A 20,247-nucleotide genomic window follows, 5' to 3' on the forward strand; every position below is an offset into this window, starting at 1 on the left:
CGCACATGGTGCGTCCCTGCCGCCCGCCCTCCTGCCGCAGGCAGGTGCGCCGAGTGCGTAGCGTGCGCAGAGTGCGTACGCGCGGCCGTGCGGGCGGCGAGGCGCTTTGCGCAGGATACGCCGGCTGCGCAGCGCGCGCGCCTGGCGCAGGGGGCGCTGTTGGCGCTGTGGGCGCTGTTGGCGCAGGGGGCGCTGTGGGCGCAGCGCGGCGCTGTGGGCGCAGGGGGCGCTGTGGGCGCAGCGCAAGGCTGTGGGCGCTGTGGGCGCTATTGGCGCAAGGGGCGCTGTGGGCGCTGTTGGCGCTGTTGGCGCAGCGCGCGCTGTGGGCGCTGTTGGCGCAGGGGGCGCTGTTGGCGCTGTGGGCGCAGCGCAACGCTGTGGGCGCAGGGGGCGCTGTGGGCGCAAGGGGCGCTGTGGGCGCAGGGGGCGCTGTGGGCGCTGTGGGCGCTGTTGGCGCAGCGCGCGCTGTTGGCGCTGTTGGCGCAGGCGGCGCTGTGGGCGCAGGGGGCGCTGTGGGCGCAAGGGGCGCTGTGGGCGCAGGGGGCGCTGTGGGCGCAGCGCGGCGCTGTTGGCGCAGCGCGCGCTGTTGGCGCTGTTGGCGCAGGCGGCGCTGTGGGCGCAGCGCGCGCTGTAGGCGCTGTTGGCGCAGGCGGCGCTGTTGGCGCAGGCGGCGCTGTGGGCGCGGCGCGCGCTGTGGGCGCAGGGGGCGCTGTGGGCGCAGCGCGCGCTGTGGGCGCAGGGGGCGCTGTGGGCGCGGCGCGGCGGCGCGGGGATGAGTCTGCGCTTTTGAGGGAGGCGGCTGGTTCCGGCCGCGCCGCGCAGGCCCCGCCGAGCGGCGCCACTCGGAGCGGGGCACCCGGCGCCGCAGCCATGAGCTACGACCGCGCCATCACCGTCTTCTCGCCGGACGGGCACCTCTTCCAGGTGGAATACGCCCAGGAGGCGGTGAAGAAGGGCTCCACGGCGGTGAGTGAGCGGCCCTTGGGAGCCGGGGGAGGGCGCGCGGCCTCGCGGCCCGGCCTGCCCGCGGGCCCACTCGTGCTGCCGGGCCTAGGCTCGGGCCTGGGCCGGGCCTGGGGCCGCCGCCGCCGAGCTCTGCCCGCCGAGCCCCCCTCGCGCCGCCCGTGGGGGTCCCTTGGCTGCGGAAACGCGCGGGGAGCTTCCCGGCCATTGTTGAGCCTTGAAATACTGCAGAATGCTCCGTTTAGCTCTTTATTTAATRGAAGGGGTGTCGTGTGTAAGAGCCGGGTGTTAGAAGGCCCTGGCTGCTGCTGCGCTGGCCATGCAGCCTTCGCAGCCAAGCGCGCGGCACCGCTGCCTCTGCCCAAGGCAGCAAGGTTGCTAATGGATGGGCTGAAAAATAATGACCCCCTGATTTGTTATTCTGCATGCTGTGCAAACGGTGATATGCAATACCAGTGTAAACTGCAGATTTTCAGTGGGTTGGGAAATGTGTCACTGTGTGGAAGTGACTTTCCAGCTTCTGGAAACAGCTAAAATAGCAAAATAGCCAGAGGAAAATTTTCTGCTTGGGTTAAGAACGACCGTAACAAGATGCAGTCCCAAACAGACCCCTCCTCTGTCTTCTTTATGCCCCCCCCCCCCAAAAAAAAAAAATGGTGTTGTAAAACTAGCATTTATTAAAACATATCTGGACCCTACCTCTTTTTTGGGGTAGCTGATTGAGGTTAGTGGTTTTAGAAATGCTTGTGACACGTCAAGAGCAAGGCCACCATATAAGAATAAATTATGCATGCCCAGCCATGGAAAGGAGCAGGGTTAAAAGTATATAAAAGGCCTACGTGCAAATTTTACTTGGTTCAATCTTAAGTGTTTGGGGTTCTGACCTGAGCAACACCAGTGGACCGGCCATCGTGACAGACTAATCTTGATCCTGCTTCTGGACCTAAGGCAATGGCTGCATAATGAATTTGAGCTGATTTGGGGTCTTCCTCCTACCAAAAAGGATAGTTCCAGCTGCCAAGTCTTGTTACCTTGTGAGGRTTGATTTTCAGCTAAGTCACCTACTGTCCCCCCTGTTCTGAGTAGCTCCATAAATATCAATTCTGGTATTGGGGGGAGTTGGGGGAAAAAACAGTTGTGAGGAGTGGGAATAAACCCCTCAGAAGCAGCATAGATTTAAATGAGTGTAAGCTGACTATGGAATGACACGCTGGAATCTAATGCAATTTCTCTTCTTGCATCAGGCCTTTTTTTTTCAGGCTGTTGCAATAGGAAGCAACATATTGGCTTCAAATGTTTTTGTGTGTTTTTACCTTTCTACTCGCTTCAGTTAGGTCTGAAGCTGCTGTTTTGGGGACCTGTGTTAACTGATTCTTCTTTCTTGCATGTTAAAGGTTGGAGTAAGAGGGAAGGATATTGTTGTTCTGGGTGTGGAGAAGAAGTCTGTGGCAAAACTTCAGGATGAAAGAACCGTGCGGAAGATCTGTGCCCTTGATGACAATGTCTGCATGGCTTTTGCAGGTATATGATCTCTGCGGGGGTTTGAGTTAGGGTTAGCAGTTACTGGATCTTTGGGAAGGTTTGTGAGTTCTGGAAACAAAAATGCGTAGCTGTGGGGAAGGAATATGTACAGTTGTTTATCCTTTTTGGAATAGGACAGCTCAGTGTACGTATAAATMTATAGAGACAGTGATGTAATGAAAGGAAACATTTGTTGGAGCTAACAARGCCCTCTGGGTTAACGTGAGGATGAAAAGAAACAAGTGATGTGTCATTGGCACAAATATAGCTGTGTGGCTTAGAGGAGCAGGGATGCATATTAATACCTGTCACAGGACTGATAAGAGCCATTAATCAGTTATAGGTACCTTTTCCTATGGGCAGCAAGCCCCAAAAGCTAAGCTTTGAAAAAAGTCTTGCATGAAACAAAGAAAAATCTTGCATTCTAGTTTGGAAAGTTCATTGTGAATGAACAATTGTGTCTCCAGTGGTTTGAAGTGTAAAAATTGTACTACTTTGGGGCTCTCTTTCCCAAATGCCTTGACTAATTTCTTTTGTCCCGAACATACACAAGGGGCATGGGAGCGTGGGGTGTGTGTGATTGTTTTGCCTTGTTTGACTGCTTGTTTTGTATTTTTTTTTGAGCTTTTTCTTTGAAACAGATTTCAACCCTTCATACTCATTTTCAGCAATTAACATTATATATCCCCATCAACTGGACAAAATTTGCGGGAAGATAAGCAAGCTCATAATTAGGGGGTTGTATAAGAAAATATAACCAAAATGTTTGAGAACTGAAATCCCTTTGCTAAAGGGCTGCTTGATGGAATGCTTTCAGGGTGCCAGTAGTGTTCTGATAATACCATGTAGTTTTAGACCAAGTAATCTAACTCACAGATGTGAAAGTTGTAAGCTAAAATTTTCWGCTTAAACTCCTCCTTATTGCTTCAAATGTGCTTTTCCTGCTCGGCAAACCTGAGGAAAGTGCTGTCTCATTTGCTATGTGATGTGCTGTTTGGTTTTGATGAACCCTGACCCTTTCGAGGCAGACTAGATATTTGTGCGTGCAGCATGGAGCATGAACCTGCACGTGCCCTGAACACCCTCTCCTTTCAGGGCTTACAGCTGATGCCAGAATAGTTATAAATAGAGCTCGTGTAGAGTGTCAGAGCCACAGACTCACGGTGGAGGATCCTGTCACTGTGGAATACATCACGCGCTACATCGCTAGTCTGAAGCAGGTACGTTGAACTTACAGAGACGTTTCAAATATGCTTAGGGAGCAGCACTTCAGTCCTAGCAGAAAAACTTCTCTTGTGGCCACATTCTGCTTGACTAGTGAAAATCAGGGCAACAAAACAGACTACTGTTATTTCTTCCAAATAGAGTTGTAGTGATAGAGAGAAAGGAGAGCTGATTAYCATTTCTTTCCTAAAAAAGAGGTAATTAACACTTTGTAAAGGCTGCATTAACTACACTGGTGTGTATTATCAGGAATGCTCAGCAGTGTTTTGCTAAAGCTGATCTGCATCTTCAGTTCATGTGCACATGTGCACGGTTATAGTGTTGTATTATTGTCACTACTTCTTCGGGGATCCAATTTTAGTTTCCCTCTGTTAGTCTTAACAGAGGAAGCATGAGGGGAGAAAATCTGTGCTAAACTTAGTATATTTTATATTTGATATTCATGAATTTAAATGAACTATAACGTTAAAGTGAACCATGATGTTAAGAGGTGCCCAACTGCATTTTATTAGTCTACCAGAGCAGAATACTACTTTGAAATGCAGTACTTCTATTTCCTTACAGGAATCTTACTGTAGTTTTTTATTCTGGCCCATTCCCAAATTTTCTAAAACTGTTACAAACTGTAACAGTTTCACTGTCTTAACTATATTCCTACTAAAATAGTGCTGTTTGTTGTAGGCCTCCTTGCACATGACCACTTCTTGTGTGCAATGTGGCAACTATTTGACTAAACTGATGTCGGGGCAGGGCTATAACTTGTGTTTTGTCCTGCAGCTCAGTTGTCACTGCGTATGATCCTATGTCCTCTAATAGAGAAGCTGCAAACTACTGTTGAAAACTGACTTTGTGTTCAAATGTCATCGTGCTCTTTCTTAGCTTTTTAACTGTGCTTGTCAGAACAGTTTTAAGTGTGGGCTTTTGGGCTGCTGCTTGGCAGACAGCAAGATTCTTTTCTGATAACTGTAATCATGTGGAAAACTTCAGTGCATGTTAAGAAAAGGAATCCTACCTGATTCCTACCTGATTACTTGTGAGCTCTTGTAAGGCAAGGAATACCAACTTCAATAATTCAGTAAGAGAGACTGTTAAAATACTTTCTGATGATGTTTTTGGTTATAACTTTCACAGGTTCTGCTTTTTGCTCTAGAGAAAAGCTGTTGGAAATGTTTCTGAAGTAAATGTGTCCTTTTTCTTATCAGAGATACACTCAGAGCAATGGCCGCAGGCCTTTTGGGATCTCTGCTCTTATTGTGGGATTTGACTTTGATGGAACCCCCCGCCTGTATCAGACTGACCCATCTGGCACTTACCATGCCTGGAAGGTGAGCTGGTTCTGTCCCGTCTGATCCGTGATGATCCATGTTCAAGAGTTAATGTCTCTGGCAAAGACRGACTGCAGAAAGGAGATGTAACTGGGCAGGTGGTGCTGGCTCACAGCTGCAGAAGTCTTTAGTGATCAAATCTACAAAATAGCTCATATAAGTCTATATAAGCTATAAAATAGCTTKCAATTACCCAAGTATACAACCTGTGTTAATTGCATCTTAAACACTAACAACAAAAAGAACTTCTGTGTTTAACCTTTTCTTCAATGTTTTCAGGCCAATGCCATTGGCAGGGGAGCCAAATCTGTGCGTGAATTCCTGGAGAAAAACTACACTGATGAAGCCATCGAGACAGATGACCTAACTATTAAACTTGTCATCAAGGCTCTTCTTGAGGTGAGCGCTTCAGAAGCCTCATATGACTTGTCACCATATGTGACCTCTTAAATATGAGTGTGTACAAACATATATGCCCCAGGGAAGCACTATAAGATAATCTACTAAAACCTTGTGCTGTGAACTGAGGGCACTGTGTATTTGAATATGGCATGAAGTTCAAGCCTCAGAGTATTGAAGGCAGTGTTTTCTGTAATTCACACAGGATTTGGTAGCAGTTTTCCAGGGAAGAAATAGACTGGTTGTGGCAATTAAAACAAGTGTATCAAAGATGCACTAAACTATGTGCACTATATTTTGCTTTTGTATTAATKTAAAGTTTAGATCTGTAGTCAGAATTGGGAATTCTGGAAATGTGTCCTCACAATGAGTGCCCTGATACCAGAAGAGTTTTTTTGTTAGAGTTGTGTTAAGGAGGTGGAAAATTTTCCCAGCTATCTCCCCATCCGTGAAGATTTTAAAGGTGCTTGTTAGAATTAACTAATGGTTGGGCTCTGACTTTCATTCAGGTTGTACAGTCTGGTGGGAAAAACATTGAGCTGGCAGTTATGAGACGAGATCAGCCACTGAAGGTAAGGCACTTGTTTTCCTCCTTTTTAAAGCATGTTTCCCTGATACTGCTCTGGGTTTACAGTAACTGCCAGTCCTTAATCACCCGTCCTGCTTTGCCAAATACTTTCATTTGATATTAGTGGAACACTTCATGTTGCTGTGTCTGCACGATGTAGCTGTGTCTATATAAACGATATTAGAAGTTTCTTGCCCTGTCAATGCTAGCTCTCGCTTAATAGCCTCCGAGTTGTATTAGTGGCTTGAGGGTCACTTGTGTTTCTCTTTTAAGATTTTAAGCCCTGAAGAAATTGAGAAGTATGTTGCTGAAATTGAAAAAGAAAAGGAAGAAAATGAAAAGAAAAAACAGAAGAAAACATCATGATGACTGAAATTCAACTGCTTAGCTGCTTTTTAATTCAAGTGATGGGTTATTCTGTATAGAGAACATGTAGGCATTCCACTTATTCATACTGTGCCCCTCTTGAGACATACAATAAACCTACAGTTTTTTTTTAACTCTTATTTTAAGGAAATCTATTTTTTCCTTTAATTTTAATTACCTTCCAACTATTTTGGTTGACTGCAAAATAGCAAGATCCATTAAAGAACAAAAAWTTGCCTTTCATTTCTTGACACTTTAATACTTCTCTTCCTCTCTGTCTGAGCTCTTAGCTTTACCCTTTAGCTGGCTCTTATAACWCTGTTGTAACCTCTGTGAAGCATGAAGAGGGTTTTTTTTTTTCTTTCCTGAATTGTATTTCTGAATTCAAAGGTCTCTGGCCTGGATGTAATGTTTAACACCTGGCACGAGTGGTTCTGCATTTCCCTCTAAAGAGCACKGGGGAGAAGGGGGGTGCTGCTTGGGAAGGCAGCACAAGCTGTGTCAAGGTGGTGCAGAGCAGGGGGCTGCAAGACTGGCTGTTGCACTAGTTTTTGCACAATTCTTCTGGTTCAGAATAAAGTGTTGCTGTTGTGATTGCCCACTAGGGCATTTACAGACCTGTGCCTTCCTACTGCTCGAAGTGAGAGCACAGACTCCYGTACCCCAGCTGCGAGCTAAGAGCAAAGCTCTAGTCACCCTTCTCCTGGAGCACTTGATTTCATGCTCATGTTTCAGTCCAGCACAGAGGCAGGAGGCACAGGCAGTTCCTGGTCAAGCCTGTTTTTAGGGTTCACATGCAGCATCTTCCCTCAATTCCCTCTTCCTTGCTGCAGAGGAAGATCCTGTTCCTTCTCTGAATAACATAGAGAACTACTYCTGTACTACCCCCCTGTGCTTAAAAATCATGTCTTAGATTGTTTCCAAAGCCCAGAAAGTGATTCTRTTTACTGTAGATGCACTTGTTAACCAGCTCAGCACTTAACACRTAGTAGAGTCTAAACTAGGCACAGTTGGAAAGGGCAGGTGATAAGTGGTTCTATGTCAATAAAGGAGACTTGGCTGTGAAGCAAGGTTAGAGAACAGGGGAGATTGTGAGAAGGAATCTTCCCTTTCCTCRGTGCCTGTATGACAGGAGCAGCCTTTGCAAAGGGAGACACAAGGAGAGCCCTAGGGCTCCAGGACAACCCCTTAGCACAAGGGGGAGCTGCCTGGGCCAGGCAGATAACACAGCCTGCAGCAGCTCCGTGTTTTTCCYGGCCTGTTGCACCACAAGAGAGCAGCTGTTTACAGCCAAGGGCTTCCAGGGGAAGTGTGGGCAGAGCAGCGCAGCCACCAAGGCCAGGAGAGCTGCGTGGATTTTCWCCTTCTGCTCAGGCAAGTGTGAGATCCCCTAAGCTAGAGAAGCTGCCCTGCTGGAACCAGCACAGAGCAAGAGGCCTTGGGGATGAAACAGCAGCCCAAGGCCTGGCCTTGGGCAGTGCTGAGCTGGTGGGGTCCTTGCAGAAGCCATCACTGCCTTTCCCCCAAGGAGACCTGCAGAGAGGTACCTGCCAGAGACTGAAGCAGCAGAGACAGTTGTACTAGACCAGGCCTAGCAGCCAAGGAGCCCAGGAGCGTTAGGCCAGAGCCCTTAGGCTCCTCCCAGCACTAGGCAAAGTGCACAGGGGTACAGGGACAGCAATGCCACCTCTGCAACTGCTGCAGATGTGTCCATCATAGAACAGCTTCAGTGGCATCACAAAAACCAATYGTGGCCTGAGGCTTAATGTGTAACAAAGGAAACTACTGCCTTAAAAAAAATGGTTACACAAGTTAATTTCGGTCTCAATTCACTGMATTTATATAGCAGAAGCTATGAAGTACTCAGTGCTTAGTTATTCTGACAATGAGACTGCATYTTAGAACATCACACTGGCTGTTTTGCCAGCACAGAAATCAAAGGCTTGCAGCAGCTTCCAGATTTTAGCACATACCATGAAAAAAGGGTATCAGCCCACTTACTAAAACCATTCCTGGCTACTGCAGCATTGCCACCCAAASCCAAGTCTAGTTAAGCTGCACCACCACTACACACCATCAGGTTCCAGCAGGCAYACACAGAAYGAAGCACACATTGCTGCTGGGGCAACTCTTCCATTCCTTAGTTTTCCTCAATCCTCAGGTCTCCCCAGAGTGATCAAGGAATGCAGAGAGCAGCAGAAAAACCTCTAGGGCTAACAGGGATTTTAAGCTCCCTTTACAAATACCCTGTAGTACTGTCCAGGCTCATTAAACCTGCAATAGTTTTGCTTTTGACATAGATTAGTGGACAAGTCCTACAGACTGATGTTGCTGGCTTGATGTACAGAAAAGGAAGAAAAYATTAAACATTTACATGTTTATTATAATTACAATTTACATTACTCCAAAGAGCAGCCCCACTGCTATGTTCTAATTTTGAGCAATAAAGTCCTACAAAAATAAATCCAAGCTTTTACAGTAACCTAAGTCAACGCATAACTAAAAGTTCTAGCTATGTAAGGGGTTCAGTCATCAAGGTGCTTTTTGAACAAAATTCCCTACTGAACAGAAACAGGACACATGCCTATAGCAATTTAACCCACTTATTCATGCAAACAGATTTAACCCCCTCCCTCCCAGCCCCTTTCCCCACATACAGATTTTAAAAACAAAAGACCAACTAAACTATTTACAGTATGAGGGGTTTCGAGGAAACAAATTAAACATGCCCATCTCTTAAGCTTCATTATACGGACTCCCCATCCCTAGTTCAATGCAAACATTCCATAGTGTTCCACCACAGCCTACTAGTGTATGGAGAACTGTTTGCCATTGGCCCTGCCGTGAGCRAGGCGAGCGGAGCTCCCGGCTCCTTCCCCGGCAGCTCCGCACTGCRGGGACCGTCACGGACAGGGCAGAGCCCCTCGGGTCTCCTCCCGCGCAGCCCCGGCCTCTCGTGGAGGCTCCGGGTGCCCCGCACCGGGCGGGCTGCAGGACACACACAGCTGGCAAACAGTTGTCCAATCATTTACACTACTACATGATCAACAATCCAGTATTCCCAAGTGACAATATACACAACTCGTCAGCACCAGGAATCCGCTCGTCCAGATACCAAGTGCTACCTCACATGCTGCCTCCAAGACCAGCAGCACCAAAGAATCCATTTGGTTACTCGGAACAAACAAGTTAGCTGGTTTATTTCAAGTGAGCTTTGGTTCCATGTTAAAATAGCATGATTATCTTCTTCAGGGTGCAGAAAAGGAGTCTGACTTTAAGCTTCGACTATAGCAGCCTTTGAGAAACCCAGAAAGAAGAACCATGTTGTAAATTAGTCTGCACTTAAAAACAAAACAAAAAAAAACAAAACAAAATTAAAGCCACCCTGAAGAAGGTACCCCTGAACACATTCCCTCTTCTAAAGAATACTCCAGCTGTTAATTGCTGGTCCAAAATAAGTCCAGAATAGAAGCAGTAGTACATGAAGTTCTGTCATTTGAGCTGAGACAGTAAACAATATGAACCATTTTCCCACATTAGTGCAGCAGTTGGTCGTTTTCTTTCTATGTACAGTTTCATTTTCTCAGGAGAAATGTTAGAACCTGGTCGGGGGGGGAAAAGGTAGATTTAGATTTCATAGCAAGGTGACCCGCTCCCAACAATAAAGCAGCGACATTTTTACCCTGGTATCACCTCGAATTCTTGCCTAGAAAGCCTCAAACATCACTGCAGCTCTGAAGCTCTAGCTTCTGAAGCAAGCTAGTTCCAAAAACCCACAAAGACTAAGCACTTTAAGCCCATATTTACTTTTATCCCTCAAAGATATACCATATCCCATAAGGAACCATTTCTGATATATCCCYGAGCTGAAGCAGCTAAATGGGTTGCACAGAGATTGAGCAAGAAGAGCCAGACGGAGCTCGGCGCTCTGAGCCGGGACTTGCTGGCGCGGGAGAACTTGCCTCTGCGGTTACACCCTGCCGGTGCCAGCTCTGTGCGTGGGCTGGTTCCTCCTTGCTGCTCCGCTGCCCCTTCCACCTCGGAAGCCACCGCGAAAGCTGCGGCCGCGCAGGAACCGCCCGGACACTCCGAACGTCTCCGTATTGAGCTTCCTTTCTTCAGCCCACGTCGTGCGCCTAGAACTGAACACCACCACATTCGGATTCCACATTCTGATTAAATAAACATTAAACAGCCTCCAACTCGTGCATCAGGAGGCTCCAAACACCCCGTTTTGTTGAACTAAAAGACTTTCCCTCTTTCAAAAGGCTGCGTCCAGGACCAGGTGCAGYGTCAGCACCCACCACGTGGCAAGCAGGGGTTCCAAGGGACAGCTACTGCCTTTGACAAGCTCTTTTTTCAGACCAGAAAACTACAGATGGACTTAGAATGGACCTTTCAAGGGTTTCACTAGCAATTCAAACCCCGGGGTATTTTCTTGAAAAAAAAATAAAACAAATTCCCAATTTGTGGAAGCGAAGTTCCACAAGGAAGAAAGAAGTGAAGCTTCTCTGGAAGTCTTGTCACAAGTGAGGTCCAGCAGACACCTACTCAAGTAGCTCCACCACAGCACCAGGTTGCCTCTTTCTGCAGAGCCCTGCATGCCTCACACTGCACACCTGCAGAAAAGCTTTGCTCAAGGAAAGCAGAAACATTACCAAGGGAATTTTACACACCGGCTCTGAAGAGAAGCCTAACTTCATTGTGCAGTTGATAACTCACATCCTCAGCAGCAGATTATTTTAAAAAGCTAGATTAATGTTCCCAGTGCTTAACACATTTCTACAGTCTTGAACTCCTCCCTGTCCAGACTCCAAACTCAGCCTGCTCCCATCTCCAAGCTGCAAAGCTGCACCCGCTTCAGCACAGCATGACCCTGTTTGCCTCCTCCCACGAATCAGATAAGGCATTTTTCTAAGTCAGACGGGTGTAAAGTCAGTACTAGAAGAGACCGTTGGACATTCTCATATCATAGTTTAGACAAGGTAGAGCAGAGCTAGCTGAAACCTTTGCTTTTTTTGCGCAGTGAGTTCCTCTCACTGCATGAAGTCTAGCAATGACTACTGAGCCATGAGACACAGGACAGTCCTCCCTCCTAAACAACATTTTGCCAGTTGTCTTGCACAGAATTTTAAAGAATTAAACCACTTTCCATGAATCATGCCTAGAATTCTAGGCCTGAAATTGCATGTCACAACCCAAACTATTTTGATGAGCTGAAGAGGTAAAGGAAGCTTTTCAAAAATATTTACCTAGATTTCAGTTCTGAAGAGATGTTGTCAAAGAAAGACTTAGATTTATCGTAATAGCAGTTGGGTCCCAGAAGGTCCTCCTCTGCATTACCATCATTGTTTTGAGTTGCCACTCCAGGGTCCCCTTTTTCTTCCCCTGTCTCTGCTTTGTCATCTGAAGATAATAAAATGTATTATACTTCCTTGATGCATACTGAAGAGCCATCTGGTTTCTTGCTCCCTCAGACAACATTTGAGTTGCTGCCACATGTAATCATGCAATTTTGAGAACGAGTTTCTCTATGCAGTATTTACTACTAGCTCAGCAATTCGTATTTAATGAAGCCACAAACCTTTAAAGTTCAGTTTCTTCTTGAATTCTTTATCAAGTTCCTCTCTGTTGAATTGTGCATTTGCACTTTCAAAGTCAAAGTCACCTTCAAATTTTATTGTATTTTCCTTCACAGTAGTTGGTCTGTTTTGTCCTCTAGACCGATTTCTGGTTCTCCTGTTTCCTGAAAGCAGGAGAGTTTAAACACTCGGTAACACGCAGGGAAGTTAAATGACTTGCTCAAGACCAGAGAAAACCAGGATTAGAACTCAGGAGTTTCTGGCTTCCAGTCCTGTGGTTAGGCCACACCTCTTTGAAAGTAACTTCTGAACTTGGCTGTAGAAAACACATTACAGCAACACTTTAACTTTCTGGATAGCATTTCAGGATGTTAGTCTTAATAATAAGACAGATTATTCCCAACTTTCCTTTCAGTGTGAGGAGAAGAAATCAAAACAAGTACTATATAAAGTAAAACTRTGGGAAAGGGAAAATTATTCTTATTGCTATTCATTTGCAGGCATCTTACTGTGCTTACTCTGCAAATCTGCCATGACAACAGGAGGGAATAGGACTACAGGTTTCAAAAATCACCCAAGAATTAGGCAGCCCTGGCAGCCTTTATTTTGGAAACTGAGAAATGCTCCAAAGACCATACAATTGGGAAGCCATTTAATTTTTCCTTGGAGAAGCTATAACCCCCTTGAATGGAGTTACCTTCYGGCTAATTGATTTGAAAACTTGAGTCTCAAGTYTTGCTTCCTGTCTTATTTTGCTTGGGCAGGAATGTGCCTTTAGATCTGAAGTTCATTTCACTTTTGCTTACCAGCAGGCAGTCTCAATCAGATAAAACACTTACACGGAATTAAGGGGTCCTATCACTTGTAAGCTTCCAATTCTTAAATAGGCTGCCCTTTCCAGTAAAAAACCCTTTAGGTTTTACAGAAATGTAGCAGCTGCCACCTCATAGCATCAGTTTTTATTATAAAAAATATTTTATTATATTTTAAAACTTAAGGCTTCTAGGGGCTGGGGGAAATGGACACACCAACACCAAAATTTCATCTGTAGAAGGTTCTAAACTTCTGAGGTTCCAGACCTTACTTAGCAAGGGAAGCACTTCTGAATGCCCAGAGCCTCAAAAAGCCTTGCTTTGCTCCCATAATCTTCTGCCCTTCACTGCAGTTAACATACTTGCTTTTATAAGCTAAAGCAAATGCTTAGTGTCAGGTTAACCTACCTGATCTTCTCCTCTGAGGTCTTCTATTTTCATCATTCACCTGTCCTTGGGTTTGCACAGGTGTTGCCTGAACTGTATCTACAGAAACTTAAACAGGGAAAAACCCTTAATACAGGAGCACAAGAATAAAACTGGGACAGTTCAGTCTTTCCTCACTATGCAGCTTAGAAGAATGCTTCTAAACGGCACTTTCCTTGGCATGCAGTGTGGAAGGACCACTCCCAAAGGCCCTGCCAGGACCAGGGCAGTACCTACCATTAGCCTTGCTGCTTGGGGTCTGCGGCAGCTGCCGTCCGTTGCGCTGAACCCCGGGGGCTACTTTGACAGGGGGCGGCTTTTGGGGGTTCACGTTGTCCACGGGGCCGGTCTGCACAGCCTGCTCCACCATGGGGCTCTTGCGGACGGGGTGGACAGAAGGGAAGGCAGCACCTGCAGGAATCCCAACAACAGAGGCACTTCAGGTGGCGCGGCCGCACTGCRCAAGCCCTATCCACCTCTACGGAGAAATCGCTTCTTTCAGGAATTGCTCAAAACTTCAGAAATTGTGTATAATGACACACTGAGTGGCAAATACACTAGGGCAGAGCAGACAAGTAGTCCCGGCCCTCAAATCCAATGCCTTACATCAGTAAATCTACCCATTTATTTCTTAAACCAAGTTAGACACATGTTAGATATGCAAGCCAAGGCAGTCTCTTAACAGAAAGTTTATACTGGAATCCAATTTCTTTGTGTATCTTTGGTTATGCAGCACTTTCCTTGCAGGTTTACTTAACATGATACCTTAAATCAAAAGGAAAAAATACCATTTTGAAATTGCTCAAAGAAAGATCACCCGCTTTGTCAAAAAAAATAAAAAAGCTGCAGAGGCTTAATAACCTCAGCTGATCATTTTGTAAGCCATCTTCAAAAGCTCTTCAACTATGTGAAGCACTGTCAGTGCTTACAGCTAGCTTTCAAACAAATAAAACCTGAAACCAGACCAGGATCTCAAAGTTACCCTTTTAAATTCCTTCTTGGTCAAGGCCAAAGTGTTACCCAAGACTTCTGTAGCTCTTCCATCCAGGCTTATTTATTCACACTACAAAACACGTAAATACTTTTCATGGTTTGGTATACCTTACACCAATTGTATTATAAAGTGACAGTCTTCAGTACTCAGAAGAAATACTGCATTCTGCATTTAATTAGAAGCTTTGGATTACTACAGACATGTAGTTATGCATAAAAAAATGCTTGGAAGCAAACTTATAGCTCAATACAGTTTAAGAGCAAGAAAAGTGAAAAGCTTTGAAGTACACGTAAACCAAGCCACAGACACTTTGAATGATTTAAGTCCACATTAAATATATCCAGGACATAACATCATGCAGGTTCCCAGTTACATACACCTGGAAAACTTGCAAAGACAACAGACACAGCCTAAGGATTATTCAGTAGGACAAAGCTGCTGTGAAAGTTTAACGTAAGAGTGTCAAAGCTTAGCCAGAACACTGAAAAAATAAGCACAGGCTGATGGCCAAAACAGGAAAGTAGAATAATTTCATGCCAACACAAGCATACATGCTTAAGTTAAAAACAGGTGAAACTAATTACCATGTTTAAATGCAGGCTGCACCTGGTCTCTGCTCTGAAGATGGTCAGTCTAGTACCTCTACTCAACCTCCTTTAAAAGTGTTTTGGTTTCTCTTTAAGCATAGAAGCAGACACCCAGAACTATGTTATCCTAGTTCACCACAGCTCCACACTCTGGAATTGCTTCCCGAGTTGTTAGTCATGCTTTACTAAGTGAGAGTCCTGACAAGACACCCTGCCCCATCATGCACCCTRAAGTTTCCTCAATTATGGTACTACTCCCAGTTTTTCCCACTGACCTAACAGCAAGGCTGCCCACTGCAGTTAAACTGGGTGCTTATCTTTCTAGGAAAGACTGACCAGTCCTAAGCCAGCAACTGTTTCTCCATGGGATGCAGCACACAAGCATCCCCAGAGCTCAGTACCATCCTGATACTTACAGCAGATCAATTGATCCATACTTGTCTTCTCCTGTCTTTCTAATCAATACTTGCAGAGCAGGAGGAAGTCATGTTGCACAAAAAAACGAGCAATAGCCAAGGACTAGTACTATCATTACCCATGAAAGTGCTAACATTCTAGGAGGGGTCAACAAAAACAATGTGTGCAAGTGCCATGCAGTTCTTCCAAATATTTGGAGTCCTCAAACTGCTGTTACCCTTGGAAGAGAGCTGATGGGGCTCTGAAGACATGTCAGGCTCTGAAACAGGTTGTGGAGACGGAGAAGAACTAGGGCTGGAAGCAGCTGCTGATGCTGGAGGGCTTACCAATTTCTCTAAAGAGACAGAGGGAAGAAGAGAAAGCAAAAAAGATATATGGATAAGATACAAGGCAGTGAAACATCTGAAGGACTTGGAAAGAGATACAAGAACCTCTAGAACAGCATTAGAGAAGCTCATTTACAGTCCTCTCTGGGAATATAGGTTCTCTTTACACACATGCAGTTTATGTAAGGAAGGCTAGACTARGAATCTTCAACTATTAAGTATTCACATTACTTTCAGAAAGATCCTTTAGCTATGCAAGGGTGTGTGTGAGTGTGCRTGTCTAAGACAGATCTCCCTACAATCACATCTTAACTATTTATTAGCTGTTTGTTACAGCCTGACACTTGGCAAGGAATTCCATAAGAGGTGCTGTAATTTACTTTCACAGCAGCTGCACACATGGACCATACCTTTAATTCCAGTAAGTAAAGTTTTTACTTACCTAAACCTAATGAAGCTGCATATTGCTGGCTAAGCAAAGAGCTGGCAGCAAGCTGGCTGTAAGGTGGCATACCTCTAAATGGGCTGTAAGGCACATGTGGCTGAAAGGAGGATGTAGAGGCAGAGCCCAGCGAAGACTGTAACAAGACAAAGTACATTTACAGTGCCCAGAAGTCAACTTGCTTCGGCAGTGTTTCTCTACTTCAAGTACAGCATTATTAAAGCTTAAACACTGAGAATCRTTAGTTTACCTCTTTTCCTGAATTTTTAGGTAGGTAAACTAGACAGTGACTGAAGCCTTTAAAGCTGCTGATATTTTAAAATATTAAGATGAAATTTGGTATGCTTCAGACATCACCTGAAAATTCCTGGATACAATTAAGCAGCCTCTGTTTAAGTTAGTACTAAAATCCAACCTTTCATTGTCAGTGTCTCRTCACAGTTTTCTATCAATGCTCCAGGTTAACTTACTTGAACAATGGCAGGATCTTGTGGCAGAGTATGTTGAGCTTTTGGAGGTTCACAGACAGTGATGTCTTTGATGTCACTTCCCCGGAAAATGATGTATTCATAGATTTCTTCCCTTGGAGGAGCAGGTCTGTCTGTGGGCCGGTCTTCAGTACCAAAGGATCGCACTTTAGCATTAGAAAGATTATTATTAGCCTAGTATTATCTTTGCAGCACTGTATAAGTCACAATTTAGGCAATTAACTATTCCTACAATAGTTGCCAAAAATAACAAAAAAGTAGGTCACTTCCAGAACCCCAGTTCCCCTTATTCCACACATCTATTCCCTCAAACACAGACTTTCTTCCAACAGCCTGTATAAACAGGTTTGTTTACATCAAGCCATGAAGCTGAAGACTACAGATTGTGTGGAGCAAGGCAGCCTCCCTATAGGGGAACTAAGGCCTTCCTATAGTGCCAAACTGCATGTTCCTCTTCTCCCACTTCAGACCCTGTCCCACAGCGACTTTCAGCTCAGGATAGCTGCCCCTGAAGCAGCAGGGAATGGCTTTATAGCTCAAATCTTCTCTTTCAGATGTTTATTGTATAGACAACAGTGAAGTTTTGCTAATGACAGAAACAGAATTTCAATAGGGAGCTTTTAACTCCACCCCACACCTTTGGCTTTATGATCACTGTGCACCAACTCCAAAACAATCTTTAGTCACAAAACTAAGGCTGAGACATCACAGAGTGCCAGCTCAGAACACTTGTGCAGGCACCAGGCAGCACAGCATTACACAAYGGAGTGAAAGAAGGTTGTAACTGACTGTGCAGCTACCAAGGAGGGGCCTAAACCCAAGCCTCTAAGCAGGAAGAGGCTGGAGTCCAACTACTAGAGTGTTAATGCAAAAAGGGAAACAGGCAGCAGGGTTGCATTTGGAGGCTGAGGTATAAAAGCTTGAAATGGGCAACAGAATAATCATGATGTATATGGATGGAGATTTTCAGTCAAAAGTCAAATTGGCTAATCTACTGTTTTCTTGAAGCTTTACAGATTTGGATAAGCATCAGTACTGGCTAAACTATGCTCCCTGGTACAGAAAGAATTCATTGTTAGAGCTGCTGCAATTGCTTCTGACAGGTAGCATAGAAATACTTAACCTGACAACCTGGACATGCCAAGAGGTCTGCAGCACATCCTGAAGACCCCCAAAACCCCTTGCATAAGGGCACACTATGTCCCAGTATGTTCACATGCCAGCCAGCTGCTACTCCCATTACACAGCTGGAGAGATAAATGTAGACAGGAAAAAGAAAAAGGTAGCAAAGAAGGGATCAAGGCAAATGCAGTGTTGAGGATTCCTGGTGTACCAAGGGCACCGACTGCARGTGAGGGTGGTTGTAGGCAGGTCCTGTACATCAGGAGTCCTGCTTTTAGGGACATAAAGCTGCTTCCAGGCATTCCTCTTCTCCCATTATCACCCTTCTCCCAAAATACACACTGGAATATACAGGAAATACACACTGCTAGCTGCATTCCAGTTTCACCTACCATTAAAAAYGAGGAGAGCCCACAAGGAACAAGCTCAGGGTGCAGCCTATCTCTCTCCCCATGGGCAAACTCTCCCCTTCTCACAGATGCTGTATAGCACCTTGGCTCACACTAACTGGAAGAGAATTGTAATGGGTGCAAGAACAAGCTGCCTGTCACTTCCCCAAGTGTCTGTCCCCTGTTAGCTTCTACGGTTTGCAACCTCCAAGTTATTTTTGATCCCCAGCTGTTGTTTGATCATATTACAACTGTAACCTAGTCAACTAGAAGCAGATAATAAACTGAAAGCAATGCTTATGGCCTTTTAGACATGAACCAAGGCAACATCCCTGGGTAAGATTAGATTATTACAACATATGGCTCAGTGATATAAGCTAAAGTTACCCAGGGACTGCTGGAGAACAAGGCAGCTTGCAGTGCTGAGTGCTGGATTCTGAGTTCTGGAATCAGTCTGCCAGGTTTCACACAGAAAAATGCATGACCTGCAAGGTCTCARGCTTTCCAGGCAGTCTCAGTAGGTTAATCCCCAAATATCCTGGGTTTCTAACTAGAAGCATGGAGAACTCTGTCCGTATAGACCTATAGACAATGTCCTTACAGACAAAAGGAGATTTGAACATGCCTGCCCCTATACTTGAAGGGATCAATGACTTCAGGCACTTCCCAAGGCAGTTTTAAGCTCTTGAGGAGCTCTGAAGGGCTGACTACCATAACAGTCAGCGACTATTGTTTACAAAAGAACAGAAGAAAGACAAAAACAAATGATTACAAAGTCCCGTCCTGCTATGTTTTGTAACATAGTCTGTACTCACGTGCAGCACTCTGAAGAGCTAGACCATAGAAGACTCAAGAAAAGTAACTGCAACTTGAGTCAATCAAGCAACTGGAAAGTTGAGCCTACACAGCTATTTCTTAGCCCAAAGTCTRCTCCCTTCAGGCTTTTGCAGTAGGGGCGACAGGTTCACCAGTGTTAACACCTGGCGTTGGTAATTCAGCATCTAATAAGAGTGACAACCCTTGCAGTGCTTAACTGAGCACGTGGAAACTTCTTACCCCGTGTTTAAATTATTGTCAATGTATCCATATTAAAAAAAGGGTATAAATCAACTCATACTAGCYGTGCCTTGAGTGTGAGGCTGAATTAACTCATTTCTTGAAGCTCCTTTCAACTGAATTTGTTATTTGTACTACATGGATGRTAAAAATCAAGAAAACAGGTTACTGAGTGGGCATTAAACTGATCTGGACCAGGAACATTAGTGTTTAGACTTAGCAGTAGCTTAGTAGCCATCTATACATGAAGTGCATATCAGTGGTTCATAATGCTTCTATCCCTGTATTCTGACTGCAACATTTGCACCAGGGTATCAAAAAGATTTTATATAAAAGTTGTTATTTTAAAGAGACACTGAGCTAAAATGAAAAGCTAAGTTTGTACTGCTAAGTTTATAAAACAGCACATGGAGCGTGTGTGTAGGGGGAGGGAATATTTGGGTTTTTTTTCCCAGTCTATTGTAACAACAACTTTTTTAGGAATTCCAGTTCATCAAAACTAAYGTCTGGGAGACCAGTGCAAACAAGACATTGCCAGGAACCTTACACAAAGCATACGTTTTCTCTCGCTATGAAGTAATTTAATGACAYGGGCCTTTGGAACAAACCACTTAGCCCTTGCTGCTAAAGGGCTTTTGTGGAAGCCACAACTCTGCAAGAAACCACCCCTTTCTGCAAGCAAAGGTGAAGACCATCCCGCACAGACAGCAAAGGAATCCCACCCTCGCTGCAGCCCCTCAGCCCACTATTTTGACTGAAACACTGACATAAACAGCTCATTTTCCACGGTTAGACAAAGAGTTCCTTCTCTGGAGAAGAAAAGGTGCAAATTTTCCACTTAAAATGAACGCCACGAGGCTGGGAGCGCGGGTGCCAGCCCCACTCGAGCCCCAGACGGGGCTGCCGCGCAGGGCCGAGCTCCGGCAGGCTCCGCTTTGAGACAAAAGACGTCGCTTTCCCCACCGCCCCGAAGGGCCTTCAAGGGGGTTCCGAAGGCCGCGAACGGCCTGAGCTCCCCCACAGCGACAAAAAGGGGCAAAACTCTGAGGGATTGGGGGAGAACAACGAAACGGCAACGAGAAAAGGCGGCGGCGGCCGCGCCGGGCGCTGAGGCGCCGAGAAGGGAGCCGCTGCCGGGGAGACGGCGCGAGACGGGGCGGGTTTCCCGGCGTGGGGGCGGGTGGGGAGCGGGCAGGGCCGGCGCGGGCCCCGCTCCGCAGCGCGGCGGGAACAAAGAGCC

General features: G+C 45.7%; 2 protein-coding genes across 2 annotated transcripts; one reads left to right on the plus strand and one right to left on the minus strand.

The window, feature by feature from the left end:
* Positions 1–826: 826 nt before the first annotated feature.
* Positions 827–6,811, plus strand: PSMA7 (proteasome subunit alpha 7). The gene is made up of 7 exons (XM_026042023.1): positions 827–966; positions 2,358–2,484; positions 3,580–3,704; positions 4,911–5,033; positions 5,313–5,432; positions 5,942–6,004; positions 6,274–6,811. Exons 1-7 carry the CDS (start codon positions 871–873, stop codon positions 6,364–6,366), a joined length of 747 nt encoding a protein of 248 aa, XP_025897808.1. The 5' UTR covers positions 827–870; the 3' UTR covers positions 6,367–6,811.
* A 2,571-nt stretch (positions 6,812–9,382) lies between these two features.
* On the minus strand, positions 9,383–18,574 carry LSM14B (LSM family member 14B). The gene is made up of 10 exons (XM_026042009.1): positions 18,503–18,574; positions 16,423–16,614; positions 15,953–16,088; positions 15,402–15,518; positions 13,424–13,597; positions 13,169–13,255; positions 11,951–12,112; positions 11,619–11,772; positions 10,329–10,508; positions 9,383–9,968 (listed from the first exon to the last, which is right to left on the minus strand). The coding sequence occupies exons 1-9, from the start codon at positions 18,572–18,574 to the stop codon at positions 10,337–10,339; spliced, it is 1,266 nt and encodes a 421-aa protein (XP_025897794.1). The 3' UTR covers positions 9,383–9,968; positions 10,329–10,336.
* Positions 18,575–20,247: the final 1,673 nt, after the last annotated feature.

The sequence above is a fragment of the Nothoprocta perdicaria genome, unplaced genomic scaffold, assembly GCF_003342845.1.
Source record: "Nothoprocta perdicaria isolate Ctin4 unplaced genomic scaffold, notPer1 scaffold_3, whole genome shotgun sequence".
Taxonomy (NCBI): domain Eukaryota; kingdom Metazoa; phylum Chordata; class Aves; order Tinamiformes; family Tinamidae; genus Nothoprocta; species Nothoprocta perdicaria.

Bases quoted from the DNA above. Each gene is read 5' to 3' on its own strand.
- PSMA7 (XM_026042023.1), top strand. From the start codon at position 871: ATGAGCTACGACCGCGCCATCACCGTCTTCTCGCCGGACGGGCACCTC. The intron at 967-2,357 runs GTGAGTGAGCGG...TGCATGTTAAAG, and splicing joins TGAAGAAGGGCTCCACGGCG to GTTGGAGTAAGAGGGAAGGA. The intron at 2,485-3,579 runs GTATATGATCTC...CTCTCCTTTCAG, and splicing joins TGTCTGCATGGCTTTTGCAG to GGCTTACAGCTGATGCCAGA.
- LSM14B (XM_026042009.1), bottom strand. From the start codon at position 18,574: ATGTTCAAATCTCCTTTTGTCTGTAAGGACATTGTCTATAGGTCTATA. The intron at 13,598-15,401 runs GTAACAGCAGTT...GGATTCCTGCAG, and splicing joins CCATCAGCTCTCTTCCAAGG to GTGCTGCCTTCCCTTCTGTC. The intron at 13,256-13,423 runs GTAGGTACTGCC...TCCCTGTTTAAG, and splicing joins CCCAAGCAGCAAGGCTAATG to TTTCTGTAGATACAGTTCAG.